The 17,355-nt window shown below is 50.1% G+C and overlaps 7 protein-coding genes across 7 annotated transcripts; 2 read left to right on the forward strand and 5 right to left on the reverse strand.

Moving 5' to 3' along the window:
• Positions 1–144: 144 nt before the first annotated feature.
• Positions 145–3,629, reverse strand: Aud_007667 (DNA repair protein rad52; the record flags this gene model as incomplete). Its single annotated transcript, XM_043292555.1, has 8 exons — positions 145–1,136; positions 1,190–1,367; positions 1,428–1,607; positions 1,671–1,757; positions 1,833–2,133; positions 2,578–3,077; positions 3,133–3,479; positions 3,545–3,629. 8 exons carry the CDS (start codon positions 3,627–3,629, stop codon positions 145–147), a joined length of 2,670 nt encoding a protein of 889 aa, XP_043148490.1.
• A 1,483-nt stretch (positions 3,630–5,112) lies between these two features.
• On the forward strand, positions 5,113–6,350 carry Aud_007668 (putative integral ER membrane protein Scs2; the record flags this gene model as incomplete). The annotated part of the gene is made up of 7 exons (XM_043292556.1): positions 5,113–5,152; positions 5,215–5,285; positions 5,358–5,380; positions 5,447–5,505; positions 5,568–5,683; positions 5,739–5,843; positions 5,910–6,350. 7 exons carry the CDS (start codon positions 5,113–5,115, stop codon positions 6,348–6,350), a joined length of 855 nt encoding a protein of 284 aa, XP_043148491.1.
• Positions 6,351–7,107: 757 nt separating this feature from the next.
• On the reverse strand, positions 7,108–8,555 carry Aud_007669 (sphingolipid delta(4)-desaturase family protein; the record flags this gene model as incomplete). Its single annotated transcript, XM_043292557.1, has 3 exons — positions 7,108–7,908; positions 8,009–8,287; positions 8,349–8,555. The coding sequence occupies 3 exons, from the start codon at positions 8,553–8,555 to the stop codon at positions 7,108–7,110; spliced, it is 1,287 nt and encodes a 428-aa protein (XP_043148492.1).
• Positions 8,556–8,957: 402 nt separating this feature from the next.
• Positions 8,958–10,710, reverse strand: Aud_007670 (methionine aminopeptidase 2; the record flags this gene model as incomplete). Its single annotated transcript, XM_043292558.1, has 7 exons — positions 8,958–9,014; positions 9,071–9,157; positions 9,224–9,385; positions 9,452–9,715; positions 9,775–10,367; positions 10,453–10,584; positions 10,671–10,710. 7 exons carry the CDS (start codon positions 10,708–10,710, stop codon positions 8,958–8,960), a joined length of 1,335 nt encoding a protein of 444 aa, XP_043148493.1.
• Positions 10,711–11,398: 688 nt separating this feature from the next.
• Aud_007671 (DnaJ domain protein) lies at positions 11,399–12,378 on the forward strand (the record flags this gene model as incomplete). The annotated part of the gene is made up of 2 exons (XM_043292559.1): positions 11,399–11,589; positions 11,685–12,378. The coding sequence occupies 2 exons, from the start codon at positions 11,399–11,401 to the stop codon at positions 12,376–12,378; spliced, it is 885 nt and encodes a 294-aa protein (XP_043148494.1).
• Positions 12,379–12,916: 538 nt separating this feature from the next.
• On the reverse strand, positions 12,917–14,250 carry Aud_007672 (porin; the record flags this gene model as incomplete). The annotated part of the gene is made up of 6 exons (XM_043292560.1): positions 12,917–13,066; positions 13,129–13,631; positions 13,803–13,833; positions 13,920–14,008; positions 14,069–14,102; positions 14,203–14,250. The coding sequence occupies 6 exons, from the start codon at positions 14,248–14,250 to the stop codon at positions 12,917–12,919; spliced, it is 855 nt and encodes a 284-aa protein (XP_043148495.1).
• An 811-nt stretch (positions 14,251–15,061) lies between these two features.
• On the reverse strand, positions 15,062–17,315 carry Aud_007673 (asparagine synthetase B; the record flags this gene model as incomplete). The annotated part of the gene is made up of 9 exons (XM_043292561.1): positions 15,062–15,104; positions 15,164–15,268; positions 15,329–16,587; positions 16,645–16,793; positions 16,850–16,885; positions 16,942–16,968; positions 17,028–17,053; positions 17,113–17,163; positions 17,290–17,315. The coding sequence occupies 9 exons, from the start codon at positions 17,313–17,315 to the stop codon at positions 15,062–15,064; spliced, it is 1,722 nt and encodes a 573-aa protein (XP_043148496.1).
• Between the last annotated feature and the right edge of the window lie 40 nt (positions 17,316–17,355).

The raw sequence follows: 17,355 nt of genomic DNA on the forward strand, positions 1-17,355 counted from the left end.
ATTGCTAATCACGACCCAGTGGCTTCCATCTGCCGTCCCAGGAACTATGCCGTTGTCGCCTAAACGCCGGCTACTCAACAAATTCTCTAAAAATGACAACAAGGAGGTGGGTGAAAACAATGAGCGTGAGAGACTAAGTATACTCTATTGCTGCTGTTGCTGCTGCGGCGGTAAGGACGGCGTCAAATTCCCATCAATCTTGGGTCTTTTGGGATCATTGGCATTGACTGCTGGAGCAGGCCCGCTGCTGCCAGAGACAGATGCATTCGTCACGTCACTTAAAGGCGGCCGTTTCCCATTAACATTGGGTGGTCCAAATCCGGCTCTGTTTGCAGCTGCGTGGCTTGCAGCAAGTTTTGGATCGAGATTTTGCCGAGTCAGTGGGCGGTATGATGAAGTTGTCTGACCCCTATTCATCATTGGACTGCCAATACCACCTGGGGCGCCAATTTTTCGATGCGTATCCGTTGAAGGATTGATAAAGTCGCGCGTATTGTTTGAAGCTGGTGAGGCTCCCGCGAGCATTGGCTTCGATATGGGGACACTCTTGCTGTGATCGACACCTGCTGTCTTGCGGATCGAGGGACTTTCGGCGTGGGGATCAAATTGGGGAGCATTCACGGCAGTATGTGGGTTTTCCCGCAACAAATCTACTGCTCGAGCTGAAAAGAATGAGGCAGGCGGAAGAGAGGGTGAACTGGCGGGGGGAGCTGTGTCCTGAGCTTTAGTGTCAAATTCTCGTTTGATAGGCATTTGCCCTGCAGCACTTGGCAAGCTTGAATCTTGGCTAGTCCTTGGTTGATCTGGGGGTGCCATTCTGCCGTTTTGGAAGTTCTGCTGTTGTCCTTGCGGGACAGGCTGCCTTTGTCCGACATGTTGGTTTTGCAGCGCAGGATTGTGTCTTTGATTGAGAGTGGGCGGAACGGAAGGTTGTCTGTTGTTGACTGTTTGGTTGAATGGCCTTTCTGGCCTAGAAGGCGTCACGACTGCCGGGTTTGGGCGGTGAAAGTTCCCCTGAGGGCCTGCCTTTACAGGAGTCGGTGGTTGCGGTTTTGTCTGGGTTTCTGGTTCTAGCACTATCTCATCCGGGTTTCCAGAGGCCGTTACTCCAAAATCGGCCTCGTCAAAAAGATCACCTAAATCCATTAGTCATGAGTGAACAGAAATGAATGTTGTCTGTTGTGCTTACTCCCAAATTCCCCATCAGCATCAAACGCAGCAGTATCATTCGTACTGGTGCTTTTCCCAGCATTTGGTAGCCGAGGAGGAAGGTCGTCATCCTCGGGGACGGGTTTTGGTCGAACAGGCTCCTTCTTTATCGGTGCGTAGTCAGGATGCCGGTGAAGTTCGTCAACATCCCATCTCGCCTATAGCTTCGTCAGAACAAGATCTTGTCAACTAATATCATGCCGAGGTTAGCAACATACAGGAGTGGCTTTCACTTTGGTAACTTTCGAAACATAATCTTTGTCGTAGATGCAGTTGCCCAGAACGTTGCCAAAATTTCTCAATGCACGTTTAAGTGCATCAGTAGTTCCTTCTTTCTTGGCCTTCTCAAAAGCAGCAGCCTTTCCTTTGCAATTCTCAATATGACCGTAACCGATGTCCTGAGTTGATCCAGACCAGTTAGTAAAGCCGACTGTGTGGAATACGCAACCGTGAACACATACTTCATGGTAAGTACCATCCTTCAGTGTTACCCTAACAATGACGGATAGCCCCAAGCTGATCTTCCCAGTATTTTGACTTTCCTCGACCTGTCATGGAGCATCCATTAGTCGTTTCTCCCTACCACCGCCCGCACGCATTCTGATTCATTTTATTGAACATACAAAATCGATCTGAATATTCTGTATTGAACTCGACCAGCCGTTGAAGCCAAACACCTCATTGGCAAGGTTGATGCATTTATCCGCGGATAGATAGTGCACCTTCTGTCCCGCGGCGCCAGGCCTCGAGGAGATGTATTCAGGGCCCAATTTTTTGTCCAGGCGTGCTTGCAGCGTAGCAATTTCCTGCGCCGTATACTCACTGATCCGCCGAGGCGGTTCTTCAAATGGGTTGCCAGACATGTTTCCTGTTGAATTTGGCATCTTGACGCATACTGGACCACTGCGGTGTTGGTCGCCAACACTGGTGTGAGTCGCGATTAGCTTTGGTCACGGGCATAACAATACGATTAGAGGATCGCATATTAGCTTACGCGGGCATAATTCGGTGATATGAATAAGCTGCAAAATATCAGGTCATTGAAGCCCATATGTATTTAAGCTTTGTCGAGCAGGATAATGAGGCAATGAGGCTGATAAGTGTTCGATGATGAGAAGCACAGGCAATGAGACGCGTTAGGCAACACGGTCATGTCGCGACATCACGTGATCATACATGAATACAATACTGGACCAGCGCTCTATTCACTGATTGGTAGTTGCGTTTCTGGAAAGCTATTACTTCAAATTTTACGCAGTAGACCTGGTTAGATAGGAATCGTTTGTGTTAAATATCGTAATCAACCTGCGAAGTTGTTGCAGCCTGCCTTAGGCGGCCAGCCTCACCGAGTCCAATACCAGAAATCACTGGACTATCAGACTGGCGCTGGGAACAAGTCCAAGGTCTTTTAAAGACTCGCCAAAGAGCTCGGCATCGAACACTTTTCTAGGAAAGTTTTGCACGAAGCTCTGCACTTCAATGCCATCCTCTTGTTGCAAGGCTGCGGCAACTTCGAACAAGGTAGTAGTGACGGGCATTGTTTTCATGACGTTCCCCTTGGGCGTCTGGAATCTCAGTCGAGTCTCAGTGTAAGCAGATGCGGGCTTGGAGGCAACAGGTCCGGAGGCTGTAGGCGCTTGAGCAGCTGGTTGTGCAGGAGGCGCCATGCCGGCACGCTCGGCTTTCTCCCGCTCAGCTCTCAGTCTCCGCTCTTCTTTATCCGCTTCGATCCTGGCTTTAATGCGACGCTTGGCTTCAAGTTCTTCCAGTTTCTCCTGCTTCTTCTTGGCGGCTTCCTTCATCATCTGCTTCCTCTGCAGTTCTTCCTTAGCGTCTTGCGATTCTTTGGTGCTCTTCCGTCGAATTTCCTGTATCAAAACTATCAGTAGGTGATGTTCAAGTGGGCCAAGTGAATGCCCTGACCTCATTCCTTCTCTGATCCACTTTATCCTGCTCAGCCTGTACCGCTCGCTTTGCAGCTAATTTCTGCCGGATCTCCTCCAATCTGGCCTTCTTCTCCTCCTCTGTTAAGGGTGCGATCTCTTCCGTTGACTCTGAAAAGTCCACATGTCCGGACTTAGATGCATGAAATTCTGCCTGCGCCTGGCTGCGGAACTTTTTCCCACATTCGTTACAAGCCAGACTGCGGGGTTCTTCGCCGGGTTGCAACGCGGGACCATCCTCAGACTCCCCTTCTTTCGACCCAGCAACCTTTATTTCCTCTATCGACTTGTCTTGGTTTTCCTCGAGCCACTCTAAAGCCCCTTGGACTGAAATAGATTAAAAGAAAAGAATCAGTACTCAACGCGAGGTGAAGGATGAGGGGTGCCCTTACGTCCACCGCTTCTTGCCACTGCCAGTTGCGCTCTCTCTTTATCAAAGCCCATTTCAATGAGCTGATCCAGGTCTGAAGTAGCCATCTTCTAAACCCAGGTGATGATGCTGAGGAAGGTGATGCCCTGACGTGGGGGAACTGTCGAGAGGTTTGGAGCGGAAGTAGAGGCCGAGCTGTATAGACCCTAAAGCCTCCTCGATATGCTATAAGAGAATGTCAAGATTAGGTATGTTGGTCTCTGCAGCTGCTCAGGGGCTGGAGTAGGAATGAACAAGCTTGAAAAGGAGATTGTATCAGCAGTAGTTAAGAAAGATGCCAGCTTACAAGTGACGTATAGCTTTTGAGCCTAGGCGGCGGAGTGAGAGATGCGGGATGGCCCACTTTTCCTAATTAATGGCGGAGTTCTAGGTACCAACCATCAGAGTTCCAAAAATCTTACATCTTGGTACCGTTCTAGCAGCATAATCGTCATGGCAAAGGACTAAGATTTGTTCATATCAGGACTGAGATAATGCGAGAAATGAAGGTTGCGTTGTTTTCACTGAGAGTGCACGTAATATAACTCAATGGGAAAGAGCCTTACAAATGCTAAAAGATTGTCCCCTATGGAGTACAACGTAGTATATAAGTGATAAAGAACAAAGTTGGGCAAATCATATAAACAGAGATGGTTACTTAGAAGACAGTTGACAGGGATAGTCAGCTGTCGGCCCCGGCTCTGAAAGTTGGTCTTTTATCGAAGGATTTTTTTTTACTTCGCTGATCATTCCATAGGGATTTCTGGTAGATTACTCTGGCCATTGGGTGATAACTCGAAGGAAGATATCTGGTTATTCTCGATAAAGCTGGTCTCTTGTAGTAAAGATTAAGACTGATGCAGTGAAAATCTGAGTTACTAACATCATGACTACCGAGGTTATAAGAGCACAAGCAGGCAGGATTTCTCTCTATTTCGTCGGTAGAAAGATGCCACATCCATACATGTGTCATGTCCTCATTCCTGATAAACAAATCGGCTTCCTTTGGTTCATGATCGGAATGTTTCGAGAATCTCAGCTTGTGGATCCCCGAGGCCGTCAACAGAACCAGAACATATAGATCTAGAGTATCCACGAACGTTTTCGTTCAGTGAGCCCAAGCGCGAAAGCTACTGTCAGATCGATGGCTTAGTTCGTGTAGATGCCGACACTCCAGATTCGCCCAGCTCATACCTCTCAACAGTTGATACCTTAGTATGGCGTCGATCGTAAAACACCTGTGATGACATCACCTGACTTGAGCCAAACGTCGCTGATTAATCAGCAGACAAACACCAATGAGAGCGCAAAGCGGGACTTTCGATATGAAAACGATCCATTTATTATTGCAATCAGCTACGTACCTTACTCCGTGATCACCTAACAACTCCCTTGGCCGAAACAACCGCTTCACGATCTCCCCTACCTTATCCTACCTCCACATTACCGATTAACTTAATCCACCCATTTCATTTTTTTTTTTGATTCGAGTGTCCCTCCATATCTCATCTGCCTCCTCCGCACATCTATTCGGCTTCATTCGTTACAGCGATGTCCATTCTACTGGATCCGCCTGAGTTGGCGTTCAAACGTGGGTCTTTCCAACCCAGGATTTGTGGGAGACTGGAACATATACGCTGACTGAGACATCAGGCCCTTTCGATCGCGAAGTCTGTGAGATTCTACACTTGAACAATACTAATTCAGAGCCCGTGGTCTTCAAGGTATTTAGCAAATGCGCCCTCAGGAAGAGTAGCCTACCATGATCGCACACTAACAAGCCCTGTGTGCGTTAGGTCAAAACAACCGCTCCGAAACAGTTCGTACCTCCTCTAAAATACTAGCTTTGCACGTCAGCCTCGAGTTTTGACTGACAGTCAACCAGCTACTGCGTTCGCCCTAATTCAGGACGGATAGAACCTGGCAAGAATGTGGATGTCCATGGTTGGTTCATACCTTGAAGTTAGTGCTCAGCCCTTGGACGGGAGTGCTGATCAGTCGAACAGTGTTACTTCAGGCGATGAAGGAAGAGCCTGCGCCTGATGCCAAATGCAAAGACAAGTTCCTGGTTCAGACTGTCGCCGTGACGGGTGACATGGAGTTCTCCAATGTTTCTTCGATTGTTCGTTGTCCCTTGCTGCAAGTTACCTGCTATGCTTTCTCTAACAGCTATCTAGTTCGAGAAAGCTTCAAAATCCTCCATCCAGGAGCGCAAGATCCGTGTGAACTGGCTGCCTGCAGAGTCCTCAAATGTTGAGCAGGAGAAGGAGGCAAATGGAATTGTGCGCCCCCCTGTCGCATATCAGTTTTGAAATCCTAGATCACTCATGACTGACTACCCATTCCAGAGTGCACCCGAAGAAGAACCTCCTTCCTATACGTCACCTGGCGCGAACTATCAAACTCCTGCAGTTGGGGCTTCCACCAAGATTTCTAATGACACGTCACCTATCCCACCGCCAGATTTCAGCGAGAAGCCGAAGCGGGATGCGTTCGCCCAACAATCGAATGAGACTTCAGCCACGTCTGTCAAACCAAATACATCGGGTATCCCAGCTTCAGCCGATGAGCTGAAGACTCAACTTTCGGAGGCTAATGCTCAGATTCAAAAACTCAAAGAGAGACTTGCGGACCAGGGATTGAGACATAGAAAGATTGGGGGCGAGAACGAGAAAACAGCATCTACGATGCAACAACAGCAGGTTCAACCCGTCGACGCAGGTGTGCCAGTGCAAATCGTGGCCGGGCTTTGCTTGCTAAGTTTCTTGATTGCGTACTTCTTTTTCTAGACCAATTTTCACCTTCCCCTGCACGTTCCTGCCCGGACTTTTCTTTTCTATGTTTCTATTACTTACAGACCCACTGTATTCTGTTGTGAAGAGCCCTGTCTCTCTTAATTTCTTCCAAGGCATCAGCTTGCGCTTGGATGCCTTTCATCCTTTACAGCTTGCTTTTCCCATTTCTTGTCTTCCCATTCCTTTTGAAAGTATGATTTCCTAGTTACCCTTATGATACGAATCCAGCAAATGGCAGCGGTTTCTGTCCGTTCCTTGTGGAAGAGCATGGGACTTGTCTATCAAATACCACGCGCAACTTTCGCTTGTGTCGTACGAATTTCATTTAAAACTCGTCCGGCTTTGCCGCATGACTATCTTTCATTTTTCGTCTCGGTCTTCCTGTTCCTGACACCCAGTTGCCAACTGTTTGCAAGCCATTGTATTTTCTTAGACGATTCTCGACACGTTCATAACCTGGCTGTATCGTACATTATGATGACGTTACTGAAATGTCAATGAATGTTTCTTCCAAAACTTGTATATTCTAGATACCTTGCTTGGCAGTTACTCAGTATGTATTATTGTTCCTCGTAATCTATGTAAGACAGTAGTCGTTCTGAATGTTGGAATAACTGGACCCTAAATAGATGTACACTTTTGTTCCGAAGTTGTTGGCAAATCATGTGGCCCCAGTCCACCCTTTCATGTCCTCGTAGCTTGAAACGAGTTTTTGTAGAGGTTGCACTTGGACAGACAGGTGCTTCAGAAATCAATTCTGAATTTCACTTTCCTTCCAACCATCTACTCCTTCGTCCGTTCCGGCCGCAGCAGCGCATATCCTCTCCCCCGCTCGACCATTGTCGCCTCCACCAACGAGACGACCGCCCTGCGCTCTCTTGACACGGCACCACATGCCCACATTCTTATCCAGGATGAAAGTCCAGGTGACCCAGATCCAGCTGCGGTGGCAGGGGAGCGGCTCGTAGAACTCTCGCGCGATGCGGTGAAGCTCGTGAAGCCTCGTCCACGGGATGGCCGGGAAATCGTGATGCTCGTTATGCAAGCCGACATTGTAGGTCAGGATGTTGAGCGGCCCATAGTAGGAGTATGTCTCTGGTGGCAGAAGGGAGTCTAGAGGGTGCGGTTGCTGCTTGTGCTTGCTGGCTCCGCCGTTCGCCCGCATTTTCTTTTGCTCCTCGATACTTTCTGTGCCGCCGCTCTCCACCCGGGAGAAGAAGTAGTGCTCTGCAATAAAGTGGCCAGCACAGGGGTGTAGAGAGCCGGCGAGGAAGGAGCTGAGGAGCAGGTAGAGTATTGGCTGGAGGGAGCCGCCGCAGAACTTGGTGAGGGCATAGTCGAAAGAGAGCTGAGTGATGAGATTAAGTAGGTGAATGTAGGTGAATGGAGGACTGTAGATGAACATAGGTCGGACGGCGTAGAAGAATATCTGGAAGGTGCAGAAGAATGCCTTGCCCAGGAGAGAGTCTAGGAGGAAAGCTTCAACGGCGGTGGGAAGGTCGGTGTCGAGACCTGCGACGCCGAGGGATTTGTGATGCGTGAGATGGTACGGCTGTAGGGAAGGACAGACGAAGGGTCAGCAGGTGGGCGTTTCTTTTATACCAATGCTCTGTGCATCAGTGTCACGGTGTGGAGTTTCAAAAGCCACATACCCGGAAGGCGGCACTGTATGGCACTCCAATTGGAAGATTGGCGATGATGGCCAACAACCGATTAGCCATTGCTGAACGAAAGGCCAAATTATGCGAGATCTCATGGATCGCAAGGAATAGATTCTGGTTTGCAGTTGCCCCAATTATATACGCCGTTGCCCAGAATCGCCACGAAAAGAATGATGTATCGCGAAGGAGATATGCCCAGCAAAGTTGAAGGGTAACAACACCCAGAACGACATATTTAGTGAGAGGCTCAGGCCCGCAGAGCTTGGTTACCTAGGAATTTTGAGAGACAATTAGCCAGGTGGTTGTGTTGTTTAGAGAAGAGTACACCTACCTCTGGATGAGCCTTGATGATCGCCTGCCGCCTCGACCGATGAGGCTCCTCAGTATAGGTCCAGAAGAACTGATCTTCGACCGCAGACTGCTCCGGAGGTGGAATTCTCGCCGATGGTTGAGTATCCGATGAGGACTTATCGCCCTGGCTCTTTGCGGCGGACACGCGGAGGTGAGGCGCGGAGGCAGTTGCAACGACAGAGGGCATGGTGGTGTAGGGAATTGCAGGACTCGTAACAGCTTAGTCCATGGATGCAACAATCAAGAAAGAATGAACTGGGAATCGAAAGAAGAAGATATGGGTCAATTGACGTTGAGCTTTGACGATCAGACAATAATTGGAGACCATCGGACCCGGAGCGGATAGTTTCCACGTGGGGCTACAGCGGCACATGATATGATTAAGGGACGAGTCACTAATTTTGTAACCTCTAGGACAGGGCAGCCATGGCCCTGGATACGTGGGTGAAGAGTGAGTGATTCATTCTTTGATTCTATATATGCTGAATTTCAAGCCTGGGTCGTATCATTCTGCTTTCTTCGAAGCATTGAGCTCTTAGGCTCATAATAATATCCACATCAAGTATGCAAGAACATTATGGACATTCTTTTAGTAGTCGTCTCCTCTGCTTATGACTTCCTTTACGGTTGGTCTGAGGAGGATGGTCTGTAGTTAAGGTCAGCTTCTGTTCCTGAGCATCACGGTGTAAGTCTTGCCCATACATGTTCGAACTGGGCGGTGTAAGAGCCCTTGATATCGCAGAGAGGAGGATAATCCTGTACGATACCCGACGAAACAAGGTTATTTAACTGGAGAGGTATGTCAGTACGGTAGAGACGGGAGATTGCACCGGAAGTGGCAGAGTATTGACGTACTCCAAGGAGATATTTCTCTTGGCCTAGTCGGTCGAGATACCGACGGCAGAAGGGTAGCGTGCCGAAATTCTTGTTGATAACATTGAGTAAATTCTTCGCGGATGAAAGTCTCAGAGGAACTGAAGGCGCATCGGGGTTCAGGGCATAGTGGGAGGTTTCCATCTGCAAAAGATTACGGGGTAAGCATATTCCGAACGCAAGCGATGGCGTCTACTTGAAAGCACTTACGTCTTCTCTCACGTAGCCCTTTCCAGTACTACCGAAAGTCTCGATGGCGAAGGTTTCACCCTCCTCCATCTTGGTTTGGTCACTGCCCTTCACAATGGGCACACTCTTGCCGCCATGGATAATGTGCTGATCGATATTGTGACCGTTCAGGTTCCGAATGCACTTCACAGGGTACATCGTGCCGTTGAGCTCAACTTCGTAACTCTCCATGGCCTCCTGGATGGCTGCACCAATGTCGCTCATACGCACATCGATACCGGCTTCCTGCAGTGAAATTGTCAGCAAGAAATCCTCGATAGCTTGAAGGCTACGGTTTGACGAACCCGAATACCGGTGTTGGTAGCATCCTTGACAGCTTCCAGCAGAGGGTCATAGACCGGATCAAAAGTCATAGTAAAGGCACTGTCAACAATGCGGCCGTTGATATGAGCACCAAAGTCGACCTTCATCACATCTCCTTGTTGCAACACCATCTTGTTGCCGGCATTGGGAGTGTAATGAGCCGCACAATGGTTAATGCTCAGACCGCACGGGAAACCCATACCACCCTTGAGGTTATCACCTTCCTCTAGTCCCTGGTGACCAGTCAGAGCACGCACTGCATCCTCAATACCCTCAGCAATTTCCGTCAAGGTTTGGCCGGGCTTGATGGTCTTCTGCGCATACTGGCGGACCTGACGGTGGACCTCGGCAGCTTGGCGGTAGTCCTGCAGGAAGTCGTTGTTCATGCGATCGAGATAACGCTTCTCCTCGTTGGTCGTGCGGTAAGAATTCTCGTTCTTGTATTCGACGATTTCGCCCTCGGGATATTGGTTGTTGGGGAAAAGATTCGATACTGGGACACGCGGAGGAGAACTCTGAACCTTGGCGCCTCCCTTCTTCTTCTTCTTGGACTTGCGCTTCTTCTTTTTCGCAGCTGTAATCCGGGGGTTGTAAGTGAGAATTCCCGAGGTCCGACTGACGGCCATGTCAAACATGAACCCAGACGTGTAGGTACGCACCTCCGCCTGCACCGGCCTCCGGAGCAGCATTTCCATCTTCCTTCTCATCGTCCGAGTCATCTTCCGCTTCACCAGCTTCTGTCTGACCGACGGCAGAGGTATCCGCTTTGGCGTCACCATTCTGGCCGTTCACTGTAGCGAAGAATCATGTTTCATTAGTATAAGCCGGCTTGAAAGGCTTATAGACAATGTATCGGATTCGAGGCGGAAATACTCACAGTTGAGGTCCTGCAACTTCTCGCTAGCCTGAGCCGCCATAATGACAACCTTTATTGAGTAAGGAAAAGACCGTCGGCTGAAAACAAAAACTGTGTAGCTAGTAGGAAGAATTCTGGATGAGGGACAAGAGGCGACATACTTTGATGCGGAAAGTTCTGTGCCAAGACTGAGTGCGGTATAGACGACCCGGCGATAAGCCTTATGACGATGTCGGGGCTAAAGAAGCTATGATTATAATGCTACGATATTAATAATTTGATTGATGTGAGTATCACAGTGAATTGTGACTTGGTCTAATTTCCCCGCAGGATTTTGTGGGGTAGACATATATTGTGGAAGTCGTCTATAAACGGCGAGGATGCTGCGCAGATCTTGTTAACAATACCCCCGAGGTAAGTGAAGATGTGGTCTACGCAGTAGTCGATGGAAACATAATCTGAAGCTGGATACTAAATCTATCTGATTTTTACGTATAATTATTATCAGATGACGCGCCCAGTGCTAGAAAATCCAGCGGGTCTTGAGATGTGCCATATAGCCAGTGGAGAGACAGCCTGGGATCTTTATCAGATCTTCATCCTGGCAATGTCCGACTCCGATGACGCACCTACGACGGCGGGAATTCCCCGTCAACTCTAAACAATCCTCTCTCCAGCCCAGACAATTTCCTCTCATCAACTCTCCTTTTTTCTATAGATCTAGATGTGAACTCAACGAATGAGAAGTGATGCCATCTCCTCGTGTGAGGACTTTCACTCCATACATTCTTAATGCTTCCTGGCCGCCATCAATCCACCGGACTCGAGCGTGCACGGCTCCATTTTCAACGACGTCAACCCTATATGCAGACAGTCATGAACCAACATTATACGAGATACTCGATGTGCCGGTGACAGCGTCAGCAGCAGAGATTAAAAAGTACGATTGTTTGCATCATTCAGCGCTGCGTCCCTCACCCCCTCATCTCCCACCTTTTCTTCTCTCGGCACCTCTAACATAACCCGCATCGTCAGAAAATTCTACTCTCTCTCCCTCCATCATCACCCAGACCGCAATCCTGGCGACCCGAAAGCCTCTTCTCGCTTCGCCCGTATCTCCTCCGCCTACCACGTCCTCAGCAACAGCGCCAAACGCTCCGCCTACGATCGCGAACACGGCATCTACGCCCAACATGGCTCCACACACAGCACCGCAAACCCGGGCCAACACCCTATGGGTAGCCACAGTAGCTATAGCGCAAATCTTCACACCAAAGGTGCCTCCTATGCGGGGTCCAGACCGGCCAGCGGCCTGAGCAAGCGTCGCGGGCCTTTCCGTGGTCCGCCCCCATCGTTCTATGCCCATGGCGGGTACGGGAGTAGCAGACGTCCGCCTCCAGGCGGTGCGTCGGCATCCTGGTCATCTGCGGGTGCTGCCGGCAGCGCCCGGGATGAGGACCCGATCTCTTTCATTGACCGGAATCCCGTCTACCACTTCAATGCCCGGGGGCATTACCGAACTCAGTCGGCGGAGGATGCCCGGCGGCAGGAGCGGCGATCGAGAGAGATGAGTGCTTTGAACGAAAAGCACATCGGCCGTGCAGGTGATTTTGCGCTGCGCTTCATTGTCGTATGTGGAATTTTACTAGGTGCGGGGGCCATGACTGGCTGGCTTCGCTGGCCGACCACCTCCAAATCCGGCACTGCAAGCCGGCGGAAGGACGGCTAGGGTCTTCCAATGACGGATAGTGCAATATCGAAGTCGCACTTCTTTCAGGACTGTGTGCCTACTTTGTGAGAGTTTTTCATCGTATATACGTATATACACCTTATGATGACCTCGAGACAGCGCGTGATATTTGAGTGTACAGTATAGCATAGATCTACGCAAGGGAATGGTCTCCACAAACTTCGGGCGTCAAACAAATGAAATTCGGACCTGATATACAGTGATCTTCGTGGTATACGATACATGAAATAGACTAAGCCCACCTCAAACAGAGATCCACATCCACTCCAACAATGTTTTCCAGCGCTTACATCAACGCTCTCCGACCGCGACTTCACGTAGTAATTGCGGAGCCACGTGGAGACCAGGAGAACAGCCAGCTCAGAAAACTCTAAATTACTATCAGATCAACACACAACTGCTGTTGGCAGCTTCTTGAAAAGTATTTTCAATTCGTACTGAGAAAAGATTTCGGGACATTGGAAACTAGGTGTGGAGGATACTCGAGGTGCGAAAAATGTTTGGTCTGAGGAACCATCTAAGCCTCGAAGGTGAAGCTGGCACCGACCTTGTGGGCGGCCTGGTTCAGGTTCTGGGTGTCGAAGGAAGCACCGAGACCGAGGGTGACGCCAGGGCGGAGGAGGACGTTGTAGGCCAAAGCGGCAATACCACGGTCGTTGATCTTAGCCTGCATTAAAGGAACACAGATTAGCGGAATTTGGTTTCACACCAGAAGACGCTTCCACATACCTTGGCGAAGGAAGAGGGGTCGAGTCTGTACTTGCTGGCAACCTCGAGGCCAACAGAGTTGCCGGCCTTGGAGTCCCAGGTGGCCTTGGCACCAGCCTCAACCTGCTGGTTGACGCGGTGGTAGTAGCTGGCGGAGAAGACGGTCAGGTTGTTGCCAGCAGTGATGGCAGCGGTGTACTGGGGAACGCTGTAGCCGACGGCAGCAGAGTACTTGGTAATGGCAGCCTTCTGGACGTCGTAGCCACCCTCAGCACCAACAAGGAAACCCTCGTGGCCAAGGACAGCGTCGAAGTTGGCGGAGGGGCCGTTGAGGAGGTCGAAGAAGGCACGAGCGTGCAGGTTGGGCTGCTTGAAGTAGAGGTTGAGCTTGGCACCCTTGGACTGCTTGGATGGCAGGTACTGGGTGAGGATCTCAGCCTTGAGACCCTTGGCAATGTTGTTGTCGAGCTCGAGCTTGGTGTCGAGGGCATTGGCGGTGGTCCAAGCCTGGGTGAGGGTGAGACCTGGGTGGGGACAGAATATTAGCATCATGGAATGAGCGACTATCCTGGTCATGAATAGGAATCTCAAGTATGCTGACGAGACCTGGCCGCATGTAAAGGAGAACATGGACCCGGCATCGCCGGTTTTTCTGGTGCTGGGATCAGGTGGTTTGCGCGTTATGGGGCGTTTACCAGTAGGCAGGTCGACGTATTTGGCCTCAAGCTGTACGGATAACGAGTTGTGGGTCAGCACCAATCCGGCCAATTGAGCTCTGTAAAATTCAGGAAGGCGCAAGATGCGAGACTTACGGAGCCAGCAATGGGACCCTCGTGGGCAGACTTGCCCTTCACGTTGAAGGTGACGCCATTGGGAGCCTTGGACTTGACCTCGAGGCTGGCTGAAGGTAGGTGGTTAGCTCAATTGCGCAACAGTGTACGAAGATGGTAGTGAGACTTACCAGCGCTGGTGTGGTAGAAGTCCTTGTTCAGGAGCTATATAACACAGTGTATTAGCACGGAAGGATCCTTCCCGACAGGCTGTCGTTTGCGCTATTTTTCATTTTCAAAACAGGGAACCAAAGGAAAGGCATACATCGTTAGCCGCCTTGGCAATGTCAGAGAAAGCAGCAGGAGCAGACATTGTGAATGACAGAGGATAGGATGGTAGTAGAATGGTAGGAGAGATACGGTAGCTGTTGGCTCAGGAGGTTTGTGATGATGGAGGGGAGAAGAAGTGGAAAGCGATGGGGAAGAACGAAGAGGTCGGCAGAAGGTTGAGTTGCCAAACAATGGGGAAGCCACGGGAAAAGGATCTTGCGCCTATTGGTTGTTGCTCGGGTTGCCGGTAAAAGCCGCTAAATCGCGTGACGTTGTCTTGATGCCTTAGGTTGCGCGGTTCGATTCCCTCCTTCGGTACCTGACCCTGTACTTGTATCGGGGGTAGATACTCTGTACTTGGATTGTTTTGGTCTCGACGCAATTACGCAGAACATTGAGCAGTTGAAGTGCAACTACTTCATGAAAAAATCCTTTCCCCCCAATATAAGCTGAATGTCGGTGCGATTCCTTTGTGCTGTATTTCTTGATATGAACTGCTGTTCATGCCTTGCTCGACGCAATCAATGGACCATGGCTCCCAAGTCGCGCTTACAAACTCCAGACTTGAAAATAAAAGCAACAATTGAAGATAAGATTTCATTAAGGGACGTAAGTTGACATATATCGCAACGCCGTAAGCCCATTGATTTTGGACTCTTTGTCAGTCAGGGAAACGGAAAGGACATCCCAGAAGCGCAAAGAAAGTGACGAATAGCTTTACATATGCTGCAAAACTCTGCTTTTTGCAATCCCGGGAGTACTTCCGGTTAATAATGTTAATAATCTATACATTTCTCTATGCCCAGAAAATTTTGTGATGACCAACTTGCGTGAACCAAAACTGGAAGAACCATTTACTCAACGTGCTCATACTTGGCCGCGTGGATTGCGATAGCTCTGGGAAGTTATGTATCAGCATCGGAGAAGCGTCGACCAAACATAGTGGGAGCTCTTACCTTCCACTAGGGTCGGTCTGTTTCGACCATGTCGGTGTCCAACGCTCGACGGTGGATGCGCAAGTTGGGGGGAAGTGCTCGTCAAACATCAAGCGGTACCAGTACCTGAAAACTGTTAGAGACTATTGTCTACAATCTGAGGCTTCTGAAATAGGCCGAACTTACGCTTCCTTGGTGTCAGGGATATCGTTACCCCATTCCGGCTTGGGGTTCTTCATCATCTCATCAGTGATTTGCTTTTCGGCCCGATCCTTCAGGCCGTCAATCCAGCTGTAGCCGACACCATCACTGAACTGCTCCTTCTGACGCCAGAGAATCTTCTCCGGGAGGTAAGGCTTGGTGTCGGGCTCGTCCGAGGTGTCGAAAGCTTTCCGCAAGATGTACTTCTCAATGCGCTCTTTCGTGATCATTTTCTCCTGAGGGTCGACACCCATGGCCGCCTCGAGGAACTCCTTGTCCAGGAAGGGCACACGAGCCTCGAGTCCCCAGGCAGAGGTGGACTTGTTGGCTCTGAGACAATCCGCCAAGTGCAAGTTCTTGACACGTCTGACGGTCTCCTTGTGGAACTCCTCCTTGTTGGGAGCGGCATGGAAATACAAATAACCACCGAAGATCTCGTCGCTACCCTCTCCACTGAGGACCATCTTAACGCCCATAGCCTTGATCTTACGGCTGAGCAGGTACATGGGAGTAGAAGCGCGGATAGTTGTCACATCGTATGTCTCAAGGTGGTAGATGACATCAGAGAGAGCGTCGAGGCCTTCCTCAACGGTGAAGGTGAAGGCATGGTGCTTGGTACCCAGGAATCTGGCCACCTCAAGGGCAGCTTCAGTGTCGGGGGCACCAGGAAGACCGATGGAGAAGGAGTGCAATTGCTGGAAAGTGGTGACGGTCGACAGCTCGTTAGTATCGTCAATGCCGACCAAATCAGATGCACCAGTCTGGTCTACAAGAGCGTTCTTGGCCGCTTCTTGCATACGCAGAGTCTCCCGCTGGGCGATGGAAGCCACTAAGCTGGAATCGAGACCGCCAGACAGCAAAACACCATAAGGCACCTCCGCCATCAGACGCTTGCGCACGGACTTCTCCAAAGATGCACGGATGACCTTGTAGTCAACAGGAGCCGAGGGGACGTTAGTGGGATCCCACCACTTGGGCTGGAAGTAGCGGGTCATCGATCCGGTCTTGGAGTCGTACACATGGCCAGGGGGGAAAGCCTCAATCTTGTCGCACACAGGGTGCAAAGACTTCAGCTCGGAGGCGAAGTAGACTGCTCCAGGGGTCTCAGAGGACCATCCGATATAGAAGCTGGTGATACCGATGGGATCACGAGCGGCGATGACCCGGTCTTCCTTCTTGTCATAAAGAACCCAAGAAAACATGCCATCAAGATGCTTAGGAGCGTCAAGGCCATGTTCCATATACTGAAGCTGATTAGCCTCTGGAAGCCGGCGAATTGTGTGAAAGGTCTTGGGGCATACCAAAGGAATGATCACTTCACAATCCGAATGTGTCTTGAAGTTGTACTGCTTCCTCAATCCCTTTCTCAGGATCCGGTGGTTGTAGATTTCGCCGTTGACGGCCAGGGCAATGGTGCCATCATCGTTGACGAGGGGTTGCGCTCCAGAGTCTATTGTGAGTTTAGCGGGCAAATTCGAAAGCGGGATGCTTGGCATGAGCACGAACCGACACCGACGATACACAAACGCTCGTGAGCGAGGACTAGGGTTCAATTAGCATTCCAGTGAGCTTTGACGTGAATTGTCAGATGTACGAACTGGTGCCGTCAGAAGACCAGTTTCCACCTGTTATAGTTGTTGCGGTTAGCCGGTCATTCGAGTCTCCCGAAAGCGAGGTGACTCACTCCAATCGGGACCACGATGGCGCACACTGGCAATGGTCAGTCCCGAATCCGTATGATGTGATATGAATCACTGCGAGAAACTTACGCTTTGGCCATGCGCAAAGCCGTGGGCTTGAATTTCTGCACATCAGGATGACTATCACGCAATCAATGGTCAGCGCGGACTCGATCAGACCTGGAGGAGGCCCCGTCCGATGTGCGGCTGCCCACTAAAATTCGCGGGGCACATGCACAAGGGACGAAGCTATAAAAAAGGACGTACTGGTGACAAGCGAAGATTCCACACATGCTGGGTACGAGCAATTGAGAAATCACTCTGGAAAATTAG

This window comes from Aspergillus udagawae (assembly GCF_001078395.1).
Source record: "Aspergillus udagawae IFM 46973 DNA, scaffold_5, whole genome shotgun sequence".
NCBI lineage: Eukaryota > Fungi > Ascomycota > Eurotiomycetes > Eurotiales > Aspergillaceae > Aspergillus > Aspergillus udagawae.